Raw genomic sequence first — 17,885 nt, 5'->3', positions numbered from 1 at the left:
TAAAACAATGGAATACATAAAAGTGTCAAGAGTAATTCTCAGGGTGCGAAATTCCTTGGTGGCCAGATGCCCATGACAAGCAGAAATTATCCTGGTTGCATCAGTAAGGGGGTGATGTCCAAGAAAGTGTGTGTTCAAGCACAGATGAGGCTCTCCAGGATTGAAGCCCCATGGGCAGGTGGAGTGTTTGAATTTCATACCCTGATTCATAGTTTTCCACAACTCCATGTGCAATTTTCAGAAAGATTCATCGTTAACTGCTGACATGTCGCCCTTTGGCGTGGAGGAACGGGACGAGCCTTTGTCTGTGCTCTCAGAGCCGGAGCTGCTCTGATTCTGCTGTTCTGATCCTGCACTGGACGTCACTGTAGATGAAGATGTGGAAGAGGAGCGAGTCTTTTCTTTAAAGTCTGTGATAATTACTGTGACGTTCCCCACTGTGACTGCCAGCTGCTGTGCGGTACTTCTGTCCACATTTTTCAGTCTGGGCCTAAAGAACAGGAGAGGGAAAAAAGGCCAAAAAATTATTAGGAACCATATTTCAGAAACAAACTTTCTACTAAGTGACATGTTTTGAGCACTCGTGGACAGATCAGATTAGTTTGAAAGTGAGGTCTGGTACCAGCCCAGTGCTTAATGCTGTGTAGTACCATGCAAACGACCCAGGCGTGTGACCTTTTGCTCCCTACAACAGCACAGGCTGTGAGGGCTGCAGCAGCAGTCCCTAGAGGAAAGGGCTGCCTTGCAACGCACAGCAGAGATTACTTGGATGTAGGGAATTAACTTTAACCCCACTCAGCCAGAAGGACCAAAGATAACAGGCCTATGGGGTTGGGAGACAGATTTTCAGAATCTTCCCCCCACCCCACTCCACTCCCCCCATGCGATAGATAAAAGAATTCTGTTATCTGAATTCTCCATCTTGTCACATCACGGGCCCTGATGTTCTGAGACAAGGCTGTGACTTTGCAATACAAAACCACATGAAAGCATTTGAACATGGACCTTCATTCCCATGTGGGGAACACTATAGCTGCATATAACTCAGGCACTGGGACAACTTGGCTTCCCCTTCTCAACTATTTCGAGTTTATACAAATCAGAGGCCCAATCAATCCAAGTATAAAATTGCTCAAAATGCTCCCTCCAGAAGGCTGTTGTAAGTAAAACCCAGGACATTTCTCACAGTGTTAGCTTTTCTCTGTCAAGAGACAAAACAAAGCGAACACGTTGGTTTTTATAGCTCAGGATTATTTCAGTAATTTGTTTCTATGCTATCATGCAATTAGTAACCCAGCTAATAAAGGACTGTGCTCTGCACAGAGGCTGACATTCATGTGTTTGCAGGACTTGGTCCAAAATTCTGATACAAATACAATGCAATGAGTTTATTTAAGGGCAAACTTCTGCTGGTGTGTGCTGTTGCTGGCCATGTGAGACAGTCCTCTAGCTGTTGGCGGATGCCACGTCTGCTTCAGTGACTACCTGTGATTTACAGTCAACTCTTTTCCCTTCCAACCGTGGGTCAGACTAATGCAGCAGAACTTTCCCCACTAGGGAAATTAGAGCGGTCATTCTCCAGACATCAGATAGAACTAGCTTGCTAGCGCTAGAAATTGCCTTTTTTTATGGAAATAGGAGACAGATAGGTTTTTCTTCAAGACCAGGCCCCAGTTTTCCAACTGAGCAGAAAATAATCCTCTCCTCTACATTTGGGTCATATTGGACTAACTCAGAATAGTGAGAAAAGAGGAAGTGGACCCGATTTTATATTGTTGATGCATCTCCATTAGTGTCGGGAATTTGTAGATGATCATCCCAGTGCTACCCCTTCCAAGATTATCCTATAAAATCACTGAAATAGATGTAGGTTCTACACGAGGGTTATCTAAAGTGGGGGGAAATAGTGATGATAAATAGTTTCAAAAGGAAAAGAACGATATTCTTGTGAATTTAAACCTTCAATAAAGTGTGCTGTAAATTTCTCACTCTAAAAGCAGTATTTTGTAAGTAACCTAGAAAGAAAATTGCATCAAATTTAACAGGAAAAACATTAATATTTTAATCACATTTAAATATTAAATTATAACTATGTTGGGATAACAACCTGACACTGAATAACTATTTTCTTTTTAATACTGCCCCTCCACTTAGTCACTAGATTCTTCAAAACCGTAGGTGGTGTCAGTAAGTTCTAATGTGAAGCCACACATACACGTATGTATGTATATACTCATTTACACACCCAAGAGGTTGCATTTGAACATGCAACCACAGACTTAGATGAAAAGATTAACGTCGCCTGGCTTGTAGGGGTGCTAAAGGCCAACTAGCTCAGCATATCTGGGCAATTTCGTCAGCTTTCAGACTTAGTAGGCGAAGGCTACCCGATACTGATAGATCCTTTGTATCTGCAGTAAATATTCCAGGAAGTGTAGTAGGTTTGTTTATTTTTCTCCCCCAAGTCCCCATTTCCTTTAGGAAACCCAGTTCTTCCTGTAACTTTACAGACTCATTTGTTTTCTCTCGTACTCAGAAACAGCTAAAAATCCTGGCCCAGATCTTGTCTCTGGGATCCTGGTGCAGATCTCTCTGCCAGTGCCCTTCTCTGCTATTGAGTACACCTCTCTGCTGTCACTTGACAGGAGCTGGAACAGTGACAGGTGCACTGAGCAGACTTCTCCCTCTCAATGGTCTACTTAACATGGCCCCAAGCCACATTAACTTCTGTCCAGAATAACTCCATGCTACCAAACCACTTCAGGGGGATTCCTGAACAGCTGCAGCTCGGAAATACCCTGTCAACATGACTCCATTGGAACATGCTGACAAGAAAATAGGGGAGAACTGCAGGAGTCTGATAGGTGGTAACAGCCCTGGCTTTCCATCCACCCTTGGGACTAACCCCCTTGCTCATTCTTCAGTGTCTGGGAGGGCTCAACAAATCTGGTTGACGCTCAAAAGGGAATTTAAAGGCACTCTCTTCCCCTTGGTACTTTCACACAGGTAGTCAAACTGTGGGGTCAAATTCTGCTTGTTGCCTCCATGACTTCAAGGTGTAAAGAAGACCAGAATTTGGGCCTGCTGCATTGGAGAAGTAAGGAGAAATAGCTTTTATTTCAAAAGAAACCTGCAATGTCAGCACAGCTGAGGATAGGACTTAACTCTAACACACAGGCAAAAGCCCATCTGAAATATCAACTCCAATCAACTGTTTTATCCTTGGACAAAAATAAAGTTCGTAAATGTCTCATTAAACAATTCAGGCCTTTCATGTGGTCCCCTAAGAACACAATCAAAATAGTGCTTGAATTGGAGGCATGGGCACAGGCAAATATAATATATCCACTCTTTACACAGTTATTGGGTATAAATAGAGAAAAGGTAAGAAAAAATTGACAGGTGCCCTCCTTTGAGGAGATTAATATCTATTTTCTACACAGCAGTTTAACTGCCTAAAAGCAACAAACCACCCACAACTGACACATGACAGTTTTATCAGAAGGCCAAGGACTGAGTGTCTAGTGAGTCAACGGCTTCCACTATTTGAAGCTATTCTTTTCCAGGTAATCATTCAGATGCACAGGCACAGAGGAAGCTTATACTACTGATGTTCATGCCATACGAATTCTGTGGATAAATCAGAGTCTTCTGTCTCTAGGGCTGTCAACCCAATTAAAAACCCCACTAATTTGGACCCTTCAGTTCAATTCTCAGATGTCAAGATCTAACTAAATGAACATCAATTGATTCTATATTAAACTTACCTTGAAGTGTGATTTGAGTCGCTGGTCTTTGTTGTAGTATTCCCAGACTGTATACTGTTTGCTTCACTAGGAGGATCTTTTACAATATCTGACTTTGGTCTGTAAAAGCAGGGGAAAAAATTATAATAGGTTTTCTTGCTGATTAACATGCACTATTGCTTGGCAAGACAACCAATCATTGATAAAGCTTAAATAATGAATAACTAACTGTACACCTTACTAGTGTCCCCCTGAAACTTACTTAGTCTTTTTATTGGTGATCTTCTTTGTAACACTTGGACTGATTTCTTTTTCTTTGTCAGGCTTTTCTTTGTCTTGTTTTTCCACTTTCTCTTTCTTCTCCTTTTTAGGTGGCGGGGGTGTGGCATATTGCTGGGCAACTTGTTGAGCAACCAGCTGAGAGTTTATTCTAGGTTTTCTATAAAGAGAAAAAAATAAGACCCACAATCAATGATTTAATAAAGGACATGTCATTTCAAATGTAGCAGAAGCACCATTAAGATCCGTTTCATCGTTTATGGAAGATATTTGACTTTCAGGTACAGAGTATATTTCCTTACGTAGTATCAGGTATTACCAGCTACCAGCAAGTATGAAACTTTCAAACTAAAAATCTGACAGCCCTACAAACTGGAATTTTATTGGTACTAATCCACAGTCCAGGAACCCTTCTCAATATTTCTAACAAATATAATATTCTTCTTCCACATGCTTCACAAATTTACACTCTTAAATCTTTCATAATTACATGGACAGACAGCTTTCAAACATCTGAGACTTAAAGTGCTATCTCATTTTATTAAAGAAACATTGGTAATATGTTAAATACAGAAAAAAAAATTAGTAAGGTGTCATTCACATTTAGTTTTTCAGAATAAGTTCTAGTTCCCTGAAGCAGTGGACTTGGCCTGAACAACAGATGAAGTGCAACAGAAGGTTTACTGATAAAGAGCAACTAAGATTTACTGTGTCCCACCAAAGGCTCAGATTGTAATTCATTGCAAACAACAAAACAAATGGGACATTCACTGTACCATTAAGTGTCACGTCTGTCTGTGCCAATCTCCAGCTAGCACTCACTCTCAACACAATTGTTTACAAACTCCAAATAGTATTCAGTAATCTTTACAAAGTATATAGTTCTTTAGACAAAAAAAAAAAAAAAAAAAAAAAAAAAAAAGACAACAAAAATTGAAGGATGCTCTTTCTGGAATATGAGGTCCTAAGTCAAAGACCCTAGTTAGCTGACTTGCTGTAACTGAGATCAAGAATTCTAAAATGGTCTATTGCTGTCCAGGTGAGGGGCAAAAAAGACAACTTGAGGTGAAATGGCTGGTTTCTGCTGTGACTAAAGGCTAGTAGGTTTGGGTTTTTGAGGGAGATAATGTGATTAAGGGGGCAGGCAGTGTGCAGGCAGAAAAGGAGAGAAAAGGTTACATTAAGGAGGGGAAATGGGAAGAGAAGAGGTAAACAAATTACTCTGTCATTTTAGACAGATTTTTATTTCAAATGTTTCAAGCAGAAATCTAACCCACCAGATAGTTAACAATTCAGTGCTGAGTGCTCTCTGTAGAAATTCATACATTCATCCCTTCTACAATCCTCATTCCTGCCTTCATCTCCTCTCACCTTGACAACTGTATATTTTCCTTCTCTCTGGCCTCTCCAAAGCCCAGCATGTGCAAACTGCTGACTTCCTTCTCATGTGTTCAAAGCACCACTAACACATCCTCCCTATAGTCAAACAACTCCATTGGCTCCCTATTTTTATTTCTGGTTCAAGTTCAAAATTGTTCTGGTTTATAAAACATCTCTATGAATGCTTCCTAGGACAAAACTTTTCAAAGTGTCTAAATGGATTAGGATCCTTGGTCTCACTAAAAATCAATGGAACTCAGGCTCCCAAATCACTCAAGGGCTTTCGAAAATTTTACCAGACCTACTCTGTGAACTTCACTGCCTCTCTACTTCCCTCACCTAGCACCACCCTTTGCTCACTCTCTGCAAACTCTTTGGATTGTAGAGAGAGCATTCACCTCTGCAGCTCTAGCCATCCCTAACAGCCTCCTTCACAAGGCCCATCTGTTTGCTACCTTGTTTATACCTCTTCATTTCTCTCTCTTGGTCCTAATGTTTAACTCTGGATATACTGAGACAGTGCTTTTATAAACACTATATAAAATTAAAGTTGTAGTATATACACACATTTGCACATTTTCAATTACTTTTTTTTTTAAAGCAGATTTAAATATAGCTTAAACTCATCCAGCACGGATCTTTAGTTCTGCTAGATTCAATCAAAAACAAAAACACTACGGACTACAAAATAACTCCTCTCAAGAATGAAATCAGCCAGATTTTCCTGGCACACAAAGTTCCCATTTCATACAAGATCCAAAGATAGTACAAAATGTTCTGCAGGGAACCAGAGACACAAACATAATCAATGCATTCTTTGCTATACATACAAAGTTTTACACAGGTCAGTCCATTTGTGGAACTGCTCTTGTATGTCTTTACAAAAGGACTCCATAAATTGCACCTCAGCACTAAATGAAAAATTTAGAAAGGGTCAGTTAACATTAGTCCCAAAGTTAAAATAAATAAATGAAAACAAATCTAAACAATCCCTAGTTTTGCAAGAAAAAAAATCAATTAAAATATTTGCTGAACACAACTTTTTGGGATTCAGACATTTCCCAAATACTATGCTAGAGCAGAACTGGATATTGAAACTTACTAGAAACTAAAAGTGAAATTGACTACTCTATTTTTGCTGTCCAACCTGAATGAAAGGGAGATGAAACAGCACAAGTGGGTAAAAGATACGTTTTAAAGATGCTTCCAGTTTTATTAATCTAGGATGTCATTATTAAAAGGCAAGAAAACTTTTTTTTTTTAAATATAAAAACCCATATAAATTACACACCATTTAAACTATTAATGTCCCTTTATTTTAGGCTAGAATCTGTGTAACCAAACCTCTTTAGGGGCCTGATCCAAAGCCCATTTAAATCAAATTAATTAAATGGAAAGATACTCCCACAACTTCACAGGCTTTGGATTAGGTCCTATTTACCTCTACACTAGAAAAATCTGCAGTCATTTTTCAGCAGCAATGCAATTGCATCAGTGCTACCAGTTGTATAGTGTAGACTCATCACAGGCTTTTAAAAAAATAATAATAAAAAACCCTATGATGCTATGGTTAGATAACACAGTGTTAAAAATGTGCCCAACATCATAGGCACCAACTTTACCCAGCGCCAGTGGGTGCTCGCACCCGCCGCCCCTGGTCCCGCCCCCATTCCAACCCCTTCTCCAAGTCCCCGCCCCAACTCCACCCCCTCCCTGCCCCTATTGGACCCCTTCACCAAATCCCTGCTCCAGCCCCGTCTCTTCCCGGAGCGCGCTGCATTCCCCCTCCTCCACCCTCCCTCCCAGCGCTTGCCACGCAAAACACCTGCTTCATGGCGCAAGCGCTGGGAGCTAGGGGACGCAGCACGCTCAGGGGAGGAGGTAGAACAGAGGCGGAGGTGAGCTGGGGCGGGGGGGCGGGGAGCACCAATTTTTTCCCCGTAGGTGCTCCAGCCCCGGAGCACCCATGGAGTCAGCACCTATACCCAACAGACCATTAACAGGACTCCTGCATCTACACTGGTTCTGAAAAACAGATTTGCCTAGTTAGTGCAGACAAGGCCTCTGGTTCCACGTCGTCACATAGGAGAAACTAGTAGGAGGCCGTGTGTCTGAAATAGTGTGAAAACAACTCTGCATAACACTATCCTATACTTCACTCGTTTGGGATCTGCTTTCTTAGATATACACACATGCAATATAGGAGCAATTTTTCACTTTTTTTGGGTCATGTGTCAGTATTTTTGTCTTTCTATGACTGTTGATGGAGTTTGTAAGCCCAATAATTTAAATTGTAAAAGTTAGGGCTCTGTGACAAGATCAAAATGAACCTCTCTCTGCAAGTTAGCAATATGTAAATCACCGTTGGAGATCACCAAATTCGGAACCACTGATTAGCCAGCTCTTCAGAATGACAGTTCTGTGGGCCTGTTAGATATATGTTAGATATTACCAAGTAGTAAAAACAAGGCAGCTAAAGATACCTACTGTAAATAGATGGTAGTTGCTTTTCCAGACTAAGAAGTCTGCTGTATAAACTTATTTTAACAGGAAGTACCACACTAAGAACTGCCTGTGACATTTCTGTTATAAGAAACACCAAAATTTAGATGAGAGAGCTTGTTTAAAACCTGCTTAGCGGTTTCATGTTTTTTTAAATGAAGGTGAACAATACTATTTGTTGATAAAAATGTAACATTTAAGTCTCCCATGAAAACAATGGAAGTATCCCCAAAAGTTTCTGCCACCATTATGTGAAGGCCTATGTAACGAAAAACTTCTCTCAATATCAACAGAAGGGATTTTGCTGGCAGTTGTTTTGTGGGTCCAAAGCTGCTTCCATTAAGACCATATCTGTACTACAAACATGGTCCTGTTTGTACAAGGCTTTAGCTTTATTACAATATACTATTATGGTCCAGTCTGCACAACAAATTGGAATAATATTTGTAACCAGGTTCTGAAACACCCATGTTGCATTTAGAATCTTCAACACAGTCACAGCCCAATTCAGTTTATAATGTGGTTTGCTTACACTTCTCAAGAGTGTGCATACAGAGGGCCTCACTAAACAGTAAAACTGAAAAATGTATCCTAGAAAGCTTTTTTGGTACAATTATTGCTCATATGACCTATAGTATGCACAAGGCCCAAGTTATGAACAATTCTAAATACCATTACATCAACAGACTACTTATCTTATCAATAGTATTCCTCTGGGGGGGATTTAAGGGTAAGAGACTATCTACTGATTTTTTTAATGGAATACTGGGGACAGTTTTGCATCCTTGCATTTTAAATAAGGATTCTACAGCTGTGACTGCATAACAGCTAGTGGATATAAACATGACAAACAGAACAGTTTGGTTATGCACGTAGAAGGAAGATTTTACCTGATTAATGAATCCATTCTCACAAAAGTCTTACTTAAATAGCAGAGATTGTGAAATGCAACCTATTGATCTTTTAAACTTTAAATAAATTTTGCAACTTTTACAATTTTCCAGGATCCACATGGACAGTTAGTGTGTGGGAAGCTAGTGTGGGATAGATTCATATCTCACTCTGAACTAAATGTTCACGTAGACAAGGCCTCAATAAACATTTAGTCATCTACTTCAGATATCTATCAAACTTAGGAGAAAAGTAAACAATGCCTGGGTGAGTTATGGGGACCCCAAGTCCCTGAAAATCAAAGAAAAAACACAATTTTAGGATCTAGTTTACAAAACTATGATTATTAAACTATACTGGATAGAAGACCTTTGCATGGAGAAAAGCCAAGCGAGCATGCACCTACCACAATGCATTTTTAACCACAGGGCATGATGCAGAAGTAATGCTTTTGCTGTGTCCAGATATGTAAGTTGCTTGCCTGGCCTCTGGGCCATACTCTCTCTCAAACAGGAGATCTTTTCCACAGAGAAAACTCAATTTTTTAAAATGGTTAATAATCCCTCTCAACATAAAAATGTGTGGTATCCCTTTGATTATGTGTCCACATACAGCGTCCTTCATCTCAACTATTTTTTTAAACATCCCATTCTTTTCCTGAGATATGGAAACCTTTTTTCTATATTTCTCTATTTTATAGCTTAGGTTTTTCCAATTTTAGGGTGGAGCAGGACTTGTTACAAGACGTCACTATAACAATCTCATGAATCCTTCACTGGCTGTGGCTACAAAATAGCTTACTTTGCTTTCCAGAAAGGTAGAAGTAAGACAAAGTCAGTATATTCAGGGGGATACAATTCCTGCTCATATTTTAAAATGAAAAGGAGATGGTGATTTGAAGCCTCGTTTCCATTTGGAATAGAATGAATTAACCTGCTCAGGCATCTGTTCCAGAGTTCTGAGTCACTAAAAGTATAGAAGGATCTCTCTGTGCTAGTTTAACACCACACTGCACTTGAGTATTTCTGGCCACAATTTTGCTCTCATCTGCCATTTTATGACTGGAGAGCTGGCAAAAAACAGACTACTGCTTTAAACAAAAATATCCCATTTTTTAAACAAGTTAGCATGAGAGCAGAGGGACCTGAGCAGAAACTTGTCTCCAACATACACTTGTTGCAAGAAAAAAAAAATTACCTCGAAAATGAAGATTAACTGCTTTGTGCCCAAATCCTGCTGAGACAGAAAGGAAATTGAACTTTAATGCATTTCAAATACCGAGATCCTGTTTGGGTGCCAAAACGAAAACACAAGGCAGTCTGCACTCTAAGCTTTCTGTCAAACAGAGGTGCTCAAGGAAACCGCTCGACTGTCACTGTATTGTGATTTTAGTGTCTTTTACTCAGTCCTGATCTATACTAAAAAGTTACCCAGCTCTGGTCGCTCAGAGGTGTGAAAAATCCACCCATCCAGTGACATATTTAAGCCGACCTAACCCCTGGGGGTAGACAGTGTTGGGTTGATAAAATAATTCTTCCGTTCACTTAGCTACTGCCTCTCAGGGACGTGTATTACAAATGCAGAGGGGAGCTGCAGCACTGCAGCTGAAGTGTTGCAAGTGTAGACAAGCCCTCAGACAAGCTTCTCACTTGCATCAATGAATGCATGAATACAGACTGCATGAACTAGCAAGAATGTTAAGATTAACAAGCACTATACATGAGCCAGAGTTAGTTAATGAATCGCAATATCCCCCTGAAAAACTTTTAAACAGAAGTGACATTTCAGGAATTCATGAAGCTACATTCACACGAAACTGCCACACATTAAATATGGTGGTAACTACAATGTCCTACCTGTTTTTGCAACCTAATCAGAGTCCTCCCAAAGCACCCAAGCAAGAAGATATGCATTTTAAATAACATCTACCAATCTGTTGCAGAGGATTTTCCCCTCAGCAGTGGTGAGCTTAGTAGTTTGGTTAGTTCTCATGTTGTCACTTGGACAACACAGAGGTCACCAAATGTGTTATGGGCCTCCATGATGTTCTGTCCTGTGCCAAATCTGGTGTGTTATGGGGTGGGGAACTGGTGTCTGTTGGCACTGCCCAGCCATCATGTTTTAGGATTCCTAGGGGGTCTTTTCCATCCTGCTTTCACTGGATCCAAGTTGAAGATGATTCTTGCAGAAAAGCTGGTAGACATTTGGAGCAGATGACCATACTCCTTAGAGAGCATTGGGTGACCATTTGAGAGAGTGGGACGTGTTTAGTTAGGAAGTGGATCTCTTCACTCAACTTGAATTCATGCTGAGGGCTATTGCAATTTGGTCACTCAAAGAAGGCTTGACAGTAAACGCCACGTGACCGAATTCTCAATACTATGGGTAGGCTTGGAAGGATTAGATTTTTACTGGTAAATGTTGATAAACATCAACTTGACCACATATACACAAACCAATAAGAAATATTTCCATCAATAATAATCAAAATTTACTAAGTAAGAACAATGCTGCTTGAGAATTTCTTAGAGTTTGATTTAAGGCTATTTATTTTATATATTTTTACATATATGATGTTGACAATTTGTGTTTTAACAGTTATAAAGCTTAACTTTTTGCATATCAACATCGGTCATTAAATAATGATAGTCTGGCCCCTCATTTTTTCCTGCACTGTGAAAATTTAAATCAATAAACATTGAAAAAATGCTTAAAAATAAACATCATTATCCATCAAAATACTAAAAAAATAAAAATTGAATTTTGCCAAGTTTACCTATGGGACAGACACCTGCAACAGATTAGCCCAACTTTTATGGATGTGACTTTTTACAAAAAATATTATTTCAAGTAGCTGGCAGTGAGAAATAATTGGCCAATATGGGTTCTAATTTGTAGTCACTGTTTAGTGGTTTTCAGACCAGGATCGCTGAGATGTAACAGACCAGACCAAAAACAAAAAAGTGAGAGCCAAGTTTTACTAATGTTCAAACAGCTGAGTAAAATCCAAAGGATATTCACACAACAGCCTGCCAGTCAATATCGTTCCCAAGAATCTGGATCTCTGGGTCACAACATCATTCCAATGGATCTGGCCAGAGTCTGGATTCCTGTGAACTGGTATTTGCTACATGTCAGCAGCCGGCTTTGCTTGGCAAGTATGTTTTAAAGGTGTCTGATGTTAGTGAGACAAGTGATTGGAAGTGAAGGCAAAGAAACTGCTAAGTATTATATGACAATTCTTACAGCTATGGAGAGAGTTAATGTGGCAGGGACATTCTCCTCAGCCTAGCAAGCCACACTTAGATCCTTGATTCATGTGGACTTGGAGCAAGGCAAATATAATGGCCAGAAATCCAGAGAGGCAGCAAGCTGGCACAAATCCAGGTCTTATGCTAGGCAAAAGTCTTAGTCAAGAAGTTACACCCCAGGTTGGAACAATGATTAGCAAACTCAGGCCCAGAGGAAAAGGAGGAGTAAACAGAGCAGGTTTTTTATCTCTGGGATTATTTAGAGCAATGGGAATGAGACGGTAAATACTATACTAGGCTAGCAAAGGAAACTGAACTAAAGACAGATAGGAAATATGTTCCTACCTGTATAAAAAAAAAAAAAAAGGAGGCTGTTACACTTTCACTCTTCAACTGAACAGTTCCTTAAGACTAAAAGTAACTCAATAACGAGAGTTTAAACTGCCGAAGCAGGAAGGTTACAAAATGCAATAGCACAAAGTGGTACAAACAGAAAGGCTGATGCATGCGGACGCTACTTTGTGCGGTGAAGCCTCACTTTCATCTTTACGAATGATTACGAAGAGCTACACTACAAGTATGAGCCGTCCTATGTTCTGACTGTCTGCACCTCTCTCCTTTGGATCACCTTGGTGCCATGATTATTTCTGGAATACGAGAGGAGATTCAGCTGGTGCCTAGTTAGGCAGCCTCAGCCTCATAGACTTTAAGGTCAGAAGGGACCATTATGATCATCTAGTCTGACCTCCTGCACAACGCAGGCCACAGAATCTCACCCACCCACTCCTGAAACAAACCCCTAACCTATGTCTGAGCCATTGAAGTCCTCAAATCATGGTTTAAAGACTTCAAAGTGCAGAGAATCCTCAAGCAAGTGACCCGTGCCCCACGCTACAGAGAAAGGCAAAAAACCCCCACGGCCTCTGCCAATCTGCCCTGGGGGGAAATTTCTTCCCGACCCCAAATATGGCGATCAGCTAAACCCTGAGCATGTGGGCAAGACTCATCAGCCAGACACCCAGGAAAGAATTCTCTGTAGTAACTCGGATCCCACCCCATCTAACATCCCATCAGAAGCCATTGGGCATATTTACCGCTAATAGGCAAAGATCAATTAATTGCCAAAATTAGTCATTCCTTACTTGGCCAAATGCCCTCTTATTTAAGAGACAGTTTTCCTGGGTAAGGGCTCAGCTATTAAATTTGACCCTGATGTGACTAACAACATACAAGATGATTTCAGAAGCAAGTAAACTAGAGAAATAATACCTACCTTTGTCCTCTAAGACAAGTCACAAAACAAAACCAAATCGATCTGTGTTTTGAAAATTATCACTGGAGAGCGGTAAAATAGTCCAATTAAAATTAGTTTGACAGTCTCTGGGAAGCTGTAGTTCATGTCACAAAAGCAGATATTTGCAAAATAAAATACAATTAGTAATCTTTGTAGGAAGACAACATTGAGGCATGAACCGACAGGCTGAAATACATACACCTCTCCAGAAAGCAGTTTTGGCACCTAGGTCTTACAAATTGAAATTTTTATTACCAAAAAGTGATACCCAATCACTGCAATAGTTGAGTTTCATACATTCATAGATTCTAAGGCCAGAAAGGATCTTTACAATTATCTAGTCTGACCTCCTGTATGGCCATACAATTTCTTCCAAGTAATTCTTAGAGCATATCTTTTAGAAAAACATCCAATCTTGATTTAAAGATTAGTGATGGAGAAACTACCATGACCCTTGGTAAATTGTTCCAATGGTTAATTACTCTCACTGTTAAAAACTGTGTGCACATGTCTGATGTACGCTTACCAAAACAACTGCTGTATGCCCAACTCACCAAAGGAGAAAGGAAACGGGGAGGCCAAAAGAAACGCTTTAAAGACACTCTCAAGGTAAACATCAAGAGATGTGGCATCGACACCACACACTGGGAGACTGCAGCCCAGAATAGGGATAACTGGCGAAGACTCATCAGAGAGGGAACATCCACTTTTGAGGAAAATTGCCTTGCCCTGGTTGCAGAAAAACGCCAGAAAAGAAAGGAAAGACAACTGTCATGCAGCAATCGCATCCCAGCCTGTCTTCCAACACCACCTGTAATGTCTGCCAACGAGCCTGCGGCTTAACGATCAGACTCCTCAGTCACCAAAGGACCCATGAAAAATAAAACCTGTAAAAGATCTTCCTCGTCCTCAAGGGATCGCCAATGACTCTCACTGTTAAAAATTTACCCCTTACTTCCAGTCTGAATTTGTCTAGCCATTGGATACTTTATACCTTTCTCTGATACAATGAACAGCCCATTATTAAGTATTTGTTCCCCATGTAGGTACATATAGCATAATTATGTCACCCCTAAATATTTTCCTTGTTAAACTAGACAGATTGACATGTTTAAGTCTATCACTGTAAGGAATGTTTTCTAATCCTTTAATCAGTCTCATGGCTCTTCCCTGAGCCCTCTCCAATTTACCAACATCCTTCTTGAACTGTGGGCACCGGAACTGGAAACGATATTCCAGCAGTGGTCACACCAACTCCAAATAGAGAGTTGAGGAGTTTGGGTTTGGTTTGGTTTGATTTTAATGACACAGTAGCACAAGATCCCTCAACAGGGGTCTCATTGCACATGTCTCTAATTTCCAAGAGTGGTAACTGATCCACATTCTTGGGACTCTGATAAGTCTCTGTAGATACCTCACACACATTTCCTTCCTTTTCTCCAACAAAATGTTTCCCTGCCAAAGTATTATCTGTCCTTTGGAATCAGGTCCAGGGTATTAAAATCCATTAGTTCTGCCCTTTTATTCACAACTACTGTTAATGCCAAATTAATTGGAATAATAGCCAGCAGCATACTCTTGGTGCAAGTTATTTACTGGGAAATAAAGTAAAATTATTTTGCAAAATCACTTTACCGCATGGTACAGAATATTTTCTATGTGCTCCCAAATTCTGTACCTGCGCAAGAGTCCTTGACCCTTTCTCTAGGATTTGAAAGGCATAAGCCATCCACCTCCTGAAGACAGAGGCGATGGACTCCTCCAGAGTAGACTCAATGGCCTGCTCAACACCCATGGAAGCACAGAAAGTCTTAGGGGACTCGTGCGATTCCCAGGAGTGTGGATCTAATTATAATTGCTTTTACCTTTACACTAACTATGTTACCGCAGGAGTGAAAGTAGCATCAAGTGGTATTTTACCAAGTAAAAAACCTCATGATAACATGAAGTACTGATGATTTGAATAATTTCACACAGTGGTGCAATATGCCAACCTCCGAGTGGGGTCTCACCATTTCTTCGAAGAAAGCAAATATGTCTCATATGCAATGCAGCATGAAGTCTAAGTACACAAATAGTTTAAGAATCCTCAAGTGTTCAACTACACATTAAACAAAGAAAGAGTCCAAAGCAGTTTGTGAGAGTTGTTTATAAAACAATCTGTTCCAAGATCATAATACAATAAGGAGCACCCTTCTGAGACAGATGCACTGCAAGAAGAGGGGTAGACAATAACCCTTCAAAACATTACTTCAAATACCAAGTTCTATTTTCTCAAAAAACCTTGGTTTTTTCAAATCTAAAAGCAGTAAAAGTTTTAGAAAATATTAAGCCAGCTATGTGGTTGCTGAATCAGAGTATTCATGCTTTTATACATATTATGAAACTCACTTGTTGTGAGCCCACTGTCATTTTCAGAGATCAGAAAGAGTGTAGATTAATGGACAAACTCTCCTTGTATAAACATGCACAACATTAACGACTTCAGTGGAAGTTGCTCAGATGCATCTGAGGGGAGATTTTAGTCCCAAGTGTATATGTTAAGCAATACACCAAAAGGACAAGGCAACTGGATGACTACAGAGCACTAAAAGATAATACAGAACACACCAACAGGAATAGAAAGAGCATGAGTGATTAAATCAAAGCACACAAACCATTACTTCAAGAAAATCCAAACTCTTCCGAAGTATTGTTTCAAATGCGATTAGCCAAAAGTAAAACAAAAACTACTATGAATGACTTTTACTCTTAGATGACAAGTAACCAGAAATAGTTAATTAATCTAAGTAATTCGAACAGTATAGACTTCTCAAGTGAAGAAATATACTGTGCATCAGTATACACAGCCACCTCCAAGGCCCTGTCTACATTACAGTAATAACCAAGACATAGAATCTGGCTCAAGCACAGTTCCGCTTTGCAGCGTAGATGGGAACCATAACAATGTTCCATAATTGGACTTAACAGTTGTGGTCTCACCCATACGTCAGTTTTTAATGAAACTAACAAGACCACGGGACATTCACTATCTTGTAGCCAGTTGACAAATTATAACCACAGTGTAAATGGGGCTTTAGTTGTTCTTTATACTATCAGTATGGAGCATCCTTTAGAAGTGAAAAAATAAAAAGTGAATTGATATTAATCTAAGATGCAATATGTAAGGAAATACAGGAAAGTTATCTGAGGAAAGCTGCATATAAGATTAAGTATCACTGATAACATTTTCTAAATTTAACGAAATGTGAAAGAGGAAAATCATCATCCATTTGACAAAAAGCCAAGATATGCAATTTTGCTCCTCAAACAAAAAAAACCCCAACAAACTTAAGTACATATATACTCGTTCATAAGCCCAATATTTTTAGTAAAAAAGGGAAGCACCAGAGAAGGGGGTCGGCTTTGAACAGGTATAGAGAGGGAGAGATGGGACACAGCCCCACCCCCAACAGAGGGAGCAAGGAGAGGCAGTACAGCCAGCAGAGACAGAAGGGAAGAGGCGGGGCCAGAGTCTCTCCACTGCTGGCCACGCTGCTCTCCCCCCAACCTCCGAAGCAGCTGCGGTCGCGCTGCCCGGTCTGGCCCGCCGGAGCAGGCTGCGGTCGCGCCGCCTGGTCTGGCCCGCCGGAGCAGGCTGCAGCCAGGTCAGAGACATCCTCCCCGGCCCTCCCCAGATAAGGTGGGAAGGGATGGGATGGGGAGTGTGGGGGTCCTGGGCTAGGGGTGGGGTCATGGGGGAGGGGGGGGATAACAGAGGTTACTCCCCTGACTCCCAGCTTCTCCCCCCAAAAAAATTTCCCCACCAGCTGCTGTCCCGGCCCGTCAGGGTAAGCAGCTGGTGCGCCGGGACACTTTGTTTACTTAGGTTTACCTCCGTGCCTGCGGACGCTCAAGGTAAACAAACCATCTCGGCCCACCAGCGGCTTATCCTGATGGTCTGGAAGCCAAAGTTTGCTGACCCCTGAATTATAGGGTCGGCTTATGAACGGGTTATAAATTTTTTCCATTTTTGCTTATCCATCTGGGAGTGGGGGGTGGGGGGTAAGAGAGTCGGCTTATAAACAAACCGGCTTATGATCGAGTATATACGGTAAATTTAAACATACACAAACTACTGAAAGGTTTCAATACACCACTTACTGATTGGAACTTTTAACTCTTTGCTACCAACTAAGTTGGAACACCTGATTTTGTGAAATCAACTCCCCTGGCCTCAATTTTTTTATGTTGTCTCATCTGTTCCTTTTAGTAAATTATAAAATCACCACATTCATAGTTACATGTATACACCAAGTTGTATTAATGGATCAACTGAGGAGCTTATTCAATAAAACTTTTAACTTGACAGAACTCAGAAGAAATAGTTTACAACCAAAATATGCATTACAGGGGAAAACAACTGTAGATTCACCATTATGAGAATGAACCTACCAGCATTAAGGAGGTACAAGAAGCAAGTTACATTAATATACTCACTAAAAATCCTAACTCTGTTCCATAAGGAATATTACATAAAAAGAAGTCACTTTCCAAATCTAA

At 40.4% G+C, this 17,885-nt stretch overlaps 1 protein-coding gene across 1 annotated transcript in view; it reads right to left on the bottom strand.

The window, feature by feature from the left end:
- Window positions 1-205: 205 nt before the first annotated feature.
- The window catches only part of RYBP (RING1 and YY1 binding protein), a 67,227-nt gene continuing 49,547 nt past the window's right edge, over window positions 206-17,885 (bottom strand). Inside the window, exons 3-5 of the mRNA XM_065407894.1 lie at window positions 4,009-4,185; window positions 3,768-3,866; window positions 206-490 (exon numbers count right to left, since the gene is read on the bottom strand). Of these exons, the coding sequence (XP_065263966.1) occupies window positions 238-490; window positions 3,768-3,866; window positions 4,009-4,185 (529 nt within the window). The 3' untranslated portion in view covers window positions 206-237. The remainder of the gene's footprint in view (window positions 491-3,767; window positions 3,867-4,008; window positions 4,186-17,885) is intronic.

The sequence above is a fragment of the Emys orbicularis genome, chromosome 7, assembly GCF_028017835.1.
Source record: "Emys orbicularis isolate rEmyOrb1 chromosome 7, rEmyOrb1.hap1, whole genome shotgun sequence".
In the NCBI taxonomy this organism is placed as follows: Eukaryota; Metazoa; Chordata; order Testudines; family Emydidae; genus Emys; species Emys orbicularis.
The sequence above is the reverse complement of the archived record's forward strand: the minus strand, read 5'-3'. Positions and strand labels throughout refer to the sequence as shown.